This window comes from Bos mutus, chromosome 14, assembly GCF_027580195.1.
Source record: "Bos mutus isolate GX-2022 chromosome 14, NWIPB_WYAK_1.1, whole genome shotgun sequence".
Taxonomy (NCBI): Eukaryota; Metazoa; Chordata; class Mammalia; order Artiodactyla; family Bovidae; genus Bos; species Bos mutus.
Window position 1 is genome coordinate 16,701,699 of NC_091630.1, and position 9,043 is coordinate 16,710,741.

The following is a 9,043-nucleotide window of genomic DNA, read 5'->3' on the forward strand; positions in this document are numbered from 1 at the left end:
CAATGAACTCTTTTTTTTTTTTTTTGGGAATGAAGATGTACACGTTTGAGACGCTGGAATAGTATTTTCCTAAATATTTTAAATGATTGCTCTTCACCCATTCCAGATGGATTCTTTATTGTTTGCCAATGGGTTGCAGATGCCCACCCCTTTAACCAAGTTGGTTAACTGCTTATGAAATGTACACTGACTGATTAAAGCTTAAATTTTGGGAGAAATTTCTCCTGGGATATTCCACATATGTCTTTAAGGTAATTACGAAATTAGTCAATTGTCACCTCTATAAACAAACTTCGTTTTGAAAACAGCAGGGGAAAACAGACTACCCATACAGTCATAATTGACCATAAGTATGTGCAAAACTGTATTTAAAATTGGGGGAAGGGTGATATATGCTGGAGAATACAATCTAAAAGTGACTGGTTTTACCTATGAAGAAGGTAGTTATGTTAAACGTGTTAAGATGTGGAAATTAACGCTGCGAGCGCGCCAAGTAAAGCTACAAAAATGCCCTTTGGGTTTCTCGGCGGGGGTCTTCGGAAGGCAGAAAGCCAATTGTGCAGCTTCTAATGTTATAAGGAAAAGTGGCACCGAGAAGGAAGGGGCCGGGCGTTGTGTTTGTGTGAGTTTTGAACCGCGTCGCCTCGGCTCTGCCTGTGTAACAGGGGAACCTCGAGCAAACCTGTGCCTTTAAGACTCAGTTGCTATCCAAACACAAGTAAACAGAGTGGACCATTAGCGGGCGCCGGGCGCGGAGGCGGAGCCTGGGCGCAGGGGGCCCCGCGAGGCGGCGGGACGCCCGCCCGAAGGGGAGGCGGGGCCGCTACTAAAGCTGGAGTCTGCCGGCCGCGGGCAGCCTGGGGAGGGACGCGGGCGGGGACAGAGCTCGGCGCGCTCGCTGCTGCTGGAGGGTGATGGCCCTGCGAGGCTGCAGGCTCCGACCTTACCCGGAGTCGGCGGCGAGAGGTTCGCGGGGGCGCGAGGTTCCAGGCGAGCGCTGAGGGCGAGCTTCTACCATCCCCGGGTCCTTGCACATTCTAAGTCCACAGACGAAGACGAGGATCCGCTCTCGGTTTGGCTGCCCGTCGTCCTCCAGATCATGTCCGCTGCTCCCGGGACTCCGCGCAGAAAAAGCAGTTTGGCCGGCGTGGAACCAATGACCTTTCCAAGCTGTGCGCCTCACTGCCTGGACCAGGTCTGAGTGGCGCTGCCCAGGCGGACCTTTCTGCTGGAGGTAAGTGTCCACTATGGGAAGGGGGCTGCAGCCGCCCTAAGGAAAGCAGGCTGCAGCCGGGGCGCTCCGAGTCTCGGTCCGGCGTGCCACAAGTTCCGAACTCGGGTAAAAGAAATCACATGGATGCATTCCTGGGGCATTGTATTTTTCACTTTATGGGATCCCAGGCTCGCCACTCCCAGATAACACGCAACAACACGCGCTTTCGCATACTGTTTTTAGTTTTGTTTTGCAACACTGAATCGAAGCCCTCCGCAAAGCTTCTTCTAAAAGCTGATCTACATACTTTGAGATAAAACCCCACAACACCCACCCCACCTCTTTTTTTCCCCCCTTACCCTGCCATAGTATTCCAGAGCAGGGGGCAGCCGTCCCGCGGCAGCCGCGGCAGCGCGGACGGGCCGAGACACACGGTGCCTGCCGAGCCAGCGCGTTTCAGGAGAAAAGTAATGGTTCAGTCCTAGATAATTCTCCAACCTTGTGCCGGCCTTTTGATTTTCTTCCCACCCTCCAGTCCTGGCGGAGGCGGGCAGAAGGCAAATCCCCCTGGGGTTTAAACGCTGGGATTCTCGAGAAATAGCAACGGAGAAAGGTGTTGCATCTGTAGAATGAGGAGGGAGAAAAAGGTGTTTGTGGAGGGTGCGCTGGCTCTGTCTGCCTACCTGTTAGCAGGGGAACAAAAGAGGGCTGGAGTTTCCCGGAGCCAAACGGTGCAGACAGCTACTTTCTCTGCTAAACAAACTGCAGTCCCGAGCAGAACAAGAAAATTACTCATGCAGGGGGAGCGAGGGAGCAGAGAGAAACAGAACCCAGATTATGCGGAAGGCATCTTAATTTAATTAACTCCTTGGGAAGGCAGAGACGCAGCGAAGGGGCAGGAACTTCGCGGTGGTTTCTCTCTGTTCACCTGACCCAGTCTGGCCATTTTTATTTTCTTTCTTTCTTTTTTTAAATGATCTCTTAAATCTACTTGAAGTATAGCTCTCTGATTAACGTAAAATTCTATTGTGGCTTGGGCTGAAATTCAGCGAGCCTGTGGAGCCATCAGTCATTTCTCTCAGACACCAACCCACAGGTTTTAGCAGATGACCCCTGACTGTATATTATTTTTAGATAATTCAGTGTAATAACACATTACCAAAGAGCGAGACTCCTTATCGAATGACCATTTTTTCCCCTCCAGTGTTTTGAAGGCTTCATTGTACTGAAATTAGTATGTGCACCTCTCACTTGTTGACAGCCAGTGAGCTAAATTTTACAAAACTTCTGTACATGTCTGGAAATTTCTTGTGAAGAAGACCGATGAAAGAAAACAAGCCTCAATTCCACTGTAATATTTATGTCTTTTCGTTGGTTTAAGTTTCTTTCCTTGCAAAATTAAAAGTAACCAATGTTTCGGAACGGGGTGGTGAAGAAGTGACAGCAGATGATGGCTGTTATTGCTTGAAACTGAGTGTGAGAACTACATGCTCAGCTCTAGACAAAAACGAAAGTACTTTAGATCTCTGCATTGACTTCAAGTATCTTTTGACATATATTTCCAACTACTCAGCAGGAGAGTGAAAACCTGAACTCCCTAATTATGCGAAAAATGTTTAATGAATATTTAGGGTGGTTCTGTTTATGAAGGCCTTGCTTTTTGTCTTCTATGAAGAAACTATTTGTCCTGCAAATCAAAACGAACACATACTATGAAACAGCGCTTTTGTGCCACCATGAAGTTGAATTATAACAGAGGCAATAATTTGGGTTATAAACCATTCAGTGAAAAGGGAAGGAAGATGGCTCTCAAGTTTCTGCTGGCAGAATTAACATGTAACCTTTACGGCAGAGTTCACTTTATGCATTTGGAATCAAACTCATAAGTCATGCTATTCCTTCAGTCGACAACACACCCCACACACATGCACATACTTACCAGGAGAATGTGGTGGGAATTGCACTTTGCCTCCTGTATTTATTTCTAAGAAATCCAGTCTGGGAATACACCCAAATAATAATTTGGGTTTCCTCTCTATGTGGGGAGGCCACTTTTTAATACTAGGGGAAAAATAATATTTTGAATCTCTAGAAAATCCTCCTTATGCAAAAGGAAGGAAATAAAGGTGTAACTTATTATTTTTAATGCAAGAGGAAAACAATCAGATTACCAGAGATGTTAGTAGAATCCTTTTTTCCCCCCTACCTCTCTAGGAGAGGGCTTGAGGGTTGCCACTGAAGAAAAATGAATTGTGATTTGTGGTGGGAAAGTTTATTACTAATGGAGGTTTACAGTTTCGGTTGAACGGTCTGACTGAGACCCCCTGACTGTTACACACCTCTCATTAACTCCCGACCTCAACTCCCAGACCGCATACCACCAGGCAGAAGCGGTTCGTTAATAAATCGCTGTCTCCCAGTCGTTTCAAACGGAGGAGGGAGGGAAGGTGTGGGCCCTCGTGGAGGCCGTCAGATTCTGCCTGGCCGGAGCGCTGTGTCATTAGCGCAGCCCCCTAAGCCTGCCCTCAGAAAGAGCCACAGGCAACTCTTCTCCAACACTAGAGAGGGACATTTAGGCGCAGAAAGGGCTAGTGCGCAATGAAGTCTGAACAGAGTCTCCCATCTTCCTGCTGGGTTCAAAAGCCGGGCGTAAAGCTTGATGGCTCAGACAGGCCTGCCTGCACCTCTCCAGGCAAAGCGCTTAGCTTGTGACGCCCGCACCTGGGGAGCCGCCTTCAGAGGCTGGTGCCGGGCCGCCGAGCTGGCACCCCTGGCTGCTAAAAAGAGGGCTGGCGGTGGGAGAAAGTGGGCCTGCCCTGAAAGCAGGTGAGGCGCCGCGGGAAACGGGGTCTGAAACCAGACCTCCGCTTTGCCATTGGGGGCGCAGGGAGAGGCAAGCGCGTGCTCCCTGTTTAGGCCCAAGGCGGACGACCCGGGCGGGCTTCCCAGGGGCAGAAGCAGCGTCGCCCTCTACTGCAGGCCGATAAACAAGCTTCCGTCGGGCTGGCAGAGCGGCTCGCCTGCTGCTCCTTGCCTTTTCCTCCCCAGGGAACCCGGTCTTCTCTTTTCCTGGGGCCTCCCGGGTGTAGGAGCCGCTCCGGGGGCCAGATCGAGAGGCGCTCGGGTACTCCCGAGAGCTGGGCGCTGGGTCTGGGAGAACGGGCTCTGGCCTCAGCCACCCCCCCTACCCTCCCTGTCTGAGCCCGAACCATCTGGAAGGGATCTTGGTGGGGGGTGGGAGGGGACGGCCCCTGGGAAGGAGGAGGGGGCGATTCCAGGCCTCACTGGCCCCGAGGTGTCACTTTTCTTTCCTGTGGCCCGTCACCGCTGATAAATGGGACCAAGGCAGAGGAAGGAAAAAGAAAACCTCTGAGGTCAGCCCCGGGCAAGGCGGCCCCTCCGAGGGCCAGGCAGCCCAGGAGCGCAAAGCGTCCCCGGGCTGCGCACCCACACCTCCGGCGCGGTCCGGGGCAAGCGCAGGAACGGCGGCCCGGCCGCGGTCTCGGGCACGGCGGTAGGAGCCGTTCCGGCCGAGCGGGGCCCTCAAGCCCGGGTCCGACCCACGACGCACCGTCTCCTGGGACCTCGGAGGCTCGGTGCGACTGAGGCTCGGCCGGGCCAGGGATGACCAAGCTTCGCCCCACCGGGTAGTGGGTGGGTGGGCCGGGCTGGGTGCCGCCTGGAGTCCCCCCGCTCATCTTTCTTCCTACCCCGCCCGGGTCTCCGGCTCCTGGAATCCGCGCGTGCCCGGAATCCGATCTTCCCACGGGCCACTCGCTCTCGCCGGCGACCACGCCTGACACCCTGGCCCTCGGGATTGAGCTTGAGCCTGGTGTCAACTCGCCCGGCAGGCGCGCCAAGGTCCCCTCCTTTTAGGGGGGCCTTGGGGTGGGTGGGGAGGGGGTCTTAGAAGGAAGGTGTGGAAGCCCACGCGGCGCCAAGGGACAGACCAAGCGGTCTTGGATAATAGTCACGACTTTCCCCTCTGTCCCCCAGCCATCTTTAGGACTCTCTTCGCGTGCCGTTGTCTGGGTTTTCGCCGGAGCCCCACGCCCATCCTCCTCTGAGTCCTGGAAAAAAGGGGTGGCTACCCCCGCCCTGCAACATCCCGGAAAATGGGGAGCAAGGCCCTGCCGGCGCCCATTCCGCTCCACCCATCGCTGCAGCTCACCAATTACTCCTTCCTGCAGGCCGTGAACACCTTCCCTGCCGCGGTGGACCACCTGCAGGGCCTGTACGGTCTCAGCGCCGTGCAGACCATGCACATGAACCACTGGACTCTGGGGTACCCCAACGTGCACGAAATCACCCGCTCCACCATCACCGAGATGGCGGCGGCGCAGGGCCTTGTGGATGCCCGCTTCTCCTTTCCGGCTCTGCCCTTTACCACCCACCTCTTCCACCCCAAGCAGGGAGCCATTGCCCACGTCCTCCCGGCCCTGCACAAGGACCGGCCCCGTTTTGACTTTGCCAACTTGGCCGTGGCCGCCACGCAAGAGGATCCCCCTAAAATAGCAGACCTGAGCAAGCTGAGCCCGGGCTTGGGGAGCCCCATCTCCGGCCTCAATAAATTGACTCCGGACAGAAAGCCCTCCCGAGGGAGGTTGCCCTCCAAAACGAAAAAAGAGTTTATCTGCAAGTTTTGCGGCAGACACTTTACCAAATCCTACAACCTGCTCATCCACGAGAGGACCCACACCGACGAGAGGCCGTACACTTGTGACATCTGCCACAAGGCTTTCCGGAGGCAAGATCACTTGCGGGATCACAGGTAAGGTGGGGAAGGAGGGTGGCCTGGGGAGGGGAAGACAATTTATCCAGAATATCGAGTTTTGATAGACATTCCAAGTGTCACTAAAATCCTCTTGGAACTAGACTATATTCCCCACCAAAGCCCTTCCCATCCAGCTGTAACCAACCCCCAACCTTTACCTTTTTCCTCAGCAGGGACCCCTGCTGCAGTGTCTTGTTTGGGATGAGGGAGGGTTGTCCCATCCTTTGGTAATTAAAATCTGCTGGGTTGCTCTTGGTTCCGGGAGCGGTTTTCCAGTTTCCACCAGGTAGACCTTAGGAGGTGGGGCAGGTAGAGCCCAGGAGCCTGGAAGACCTTCTCTGGTGCTCCATGTACCACCTGCCCTAGGACCGTTTCTGTTAATCTATGGTGGCCACCTCAGCTTGGTTTCCTCCCTTCCCTGACTGGTCCCTAGGTGCACCCCAGAGCCTGCCTTAGCAACCTTTCTTTTAAACTTATTTGCGGGGTTCTTGAGATTACAGAATTTAGGGACAGCTCCCCACATCCCCTCCACACTCTCAGCTCCGCATTAATCAAAGGCAATTGAAGAAATACCATAATGTCAGTGTTTTCCTCGGGGAGGGGGCGTGGGGGAGGGACTTCCCAGGAGTGGGGATGACAGTATCTGTTCCCTGGACTCTACTTGCTGCTGTTACCCCAAAGTAGGACTTCTGTAGGGATCCTCCGCGGCTTCCAAGGGGTTCGCTAAAATTGGTCCCCCTAAACTCAGCCTTGCCTTACATCCTGATTTGACCACTTTAAATCTCAGAGAGAGCCGCAGAGGCCAGAAAGAGCTCATTCGGCAGGGCTTCAAGCTCCAGGATACACCAGAGAGGGCGATCAAGTGTAGATAAAGCCGGCGTCCGGTGAATGTTCTGAAGAGTCTGTTAGTTGAGGTTAACTATAAACAGAATTATACAGGGGAGAAAAAATGTAAAAACAAAAATAATGGAAATCCTTTTTCTCCCCCCGCCCCCCATGATTTCATTTAAAGCAATTGTCAAAAGAAACTCCTCACAGTGGTGGTAAAGCCATTTCAATGAGACCTTATGTTGATTTTCAGGTATATCCATTCCAAAGAGAAGCCCTTCAAATGTCAGGAGTGCGGGAAAGGATTTTGTCAGTCTAGAACTCTAGCTGTTCACAAAACTTTACATATGCAGGTAAGTTTGTTTTCTTGTTTTAAAGCAGTGACTGGTTCTGTTTTATCATTTTTGCTCTACAAAAGGTGTTCAATGGCAGGCTCTTTCTCATAAAAAGCTCTATTTAGATCAGTTTTCTAGGTGGAGAAAGCAACACTCAATTTTTTTATACATGAAATTAATTTTATTTAACAAAAAACATGTATGTGTTTTTCTTAAAGAAGAGGCCACTCTCATTGTTCTAAATACTAATTTTAGAATTTTATTTCTTTTTTCACCTGATGTGCCCTGCATTTAAAGCTTTCGTGTTTGGGAGGAAATAAAGGTAATTTCGATAATGGAGGCATGGTGAAATCCCATACGCTCTCTCTCCCAGGAGCCTCATAATTTGTAGTTTTCAGAACATTGAGGAATAGTTTAATTTTGCACCAAAGAGGGGCATTATTACCCGGGAGAATGTCGTTCCTTAAGAGAGGATTAGAGTTTTTCCTTCCCCCCTTTCCTGCCTATGACATGGAGATGAAATGTAAATCACAAAGCCCACAGCAGTGGCCACCGGTGGTTATCAGTGTGATCAGGCCCCTGTGTGTGCCCCTGCCTGTGTTTTCGTGATTGGAGGATTAGGAGCACAGCTTTGTTGCTGCCAGTCCCCTCTTTGTTGTCGGGCGCGTGTTCTGTTAACGCTTGTGATGCCGATAAGACAGAGACTGTTGAGGAGGGTGCCGTGTTGGTGTGAAGGATTAATCCTTTGCTTGCTTCACATCTGAACAGGAATCTCCACACAAATGTCCCACATGTGGAAGAACCTTTAATCAGAGAAGTAATCTGAAAACTCACCTTCTCACCCATACAGACATCAAGCCCTACAGCTGCGAGCAGTGCGGCAAAGTGTTCAGGCGAAACTGTGATCTGCGGCGGCACAGCCTGACTCACACCCCGCGGCAGGACTTCTAGAGAAGCCCCGGATCTGTCCGGGCCGCCGCCGCCCCCCTCCCCAGACACCTCTCCAGCCTCCCACCCGAGGGGGCCCGTCCCCAACCCTTCACTGACCCCAGCTCTTCCCTGGCTGCAGCCACACCTGCAGCTTCAGGGGGTTAACTCTCCTTCCCAGGACTGAGAACTGTAGAAAGCCACACAAGTACATCCTTTCACAAAGCGCATATGCTAGTTTCTTGTAGATATTCACAGCTCATTTTAGAGCTCTGTACATAATGTCGAGGGTCTCTGTTTCGTTGTTTTGTTTTGTCTGTTTTTGTACCTTGTTGGATGCACCTAGGTATGGGAAATGGAAGCCAAATTTATCTTTAAAGACTGTATTTTCAAAATAAAAATGTTTTCTTGTTTGTTTCAACACTCCTGCAAAAGTGTCTTGCTATTTGACTTCTGTTTTTCCTCTGGATTCTGGAGGCGTGGTGTGTCTCTGAAATATTCCGTATTGAAGGGCATTCTTTATCCCGAGGTTTTTTTTTAAATAAGACTTCTCACAATCCTCTTACGGAAACGTCATCTCTTCCCTTTTAGTGCTTCCCTTTTAGGCATTTTGGAACTGGTCAACTGCGCTGTCATTCTGGCTTTTGAAGATATTAAAATTGATACCTCTGAGGTTTTTCTCCTTTTTTGTTTATTCTGATTCCTTGTGTATTATTCCTTTAGTAAAAGTATAATTATCACTGTTAGTAACCAGCAACTCCAATAACTGAACCCACTTGAAAGCACAAGGTGGGAAGAAGCATAAGGAAAAAGAAGGGAGTTTCTCACCACTTCACTTTTAGAAGTCCTTGACCTATTGTAATGGTTTATGATGGGCAACTTCTCTTACCATTAGACTTTGAACACTATGATTTGGCTCTTAGACAGACTTTACCCCGCCTTTGGGGGAGAAGTCTCAGATCCTCC

General features: G+C 51.1%; 1 protein-coding gene across 3 annotated transcripts; it reads left to right on the plus strand.

Annotated features, from left to right (window-relative positions):
- The first annotated feature begins 840 nt into the window (after window positions 1-840).
- OSR2 (odd-skipped related transciption factor 2) lies at window positions 841-8,737 on the plus strand. 3 transcript variants are annotated; one of them, XM_014480999.2, is made up of 4 exons: window positions 841-1,234; window positions 5,210-5,984; window positions 7,069-7,168; window positions 7,919-8,735. In XM_014480999.2, exons 2-4 carry the CDS (start codon window positions 5,329-5,331, stop codon window positions 8,099-8,101), a joined length of 939 nt encoding a protein of 312 aa, XP_014336485.1. In that variant the 5' UTR covers window positions 841-1,234; window positions 5,210-5,328; the 3' UTR covers window positions 8,102-8,735. The 3 variants fall into 3 exon arrangements, with proteins under 3 accessions (XP_014336485.1, XP_005904448.1, XP_005904446.1); XM_005904386.3 differs by having other exon boundaries at window positions 843-1,234; window positions 8,001-8,735; XM_005904384.3 differs by lacking the exon at window positions 841-1,234 and having other exon boundaries at window positions 5,295-5,984; window positions 7,919-8,737.
- The last annotated feature ends 306 nt before the right edge of the window (window positions 8,738-9,043 follow it).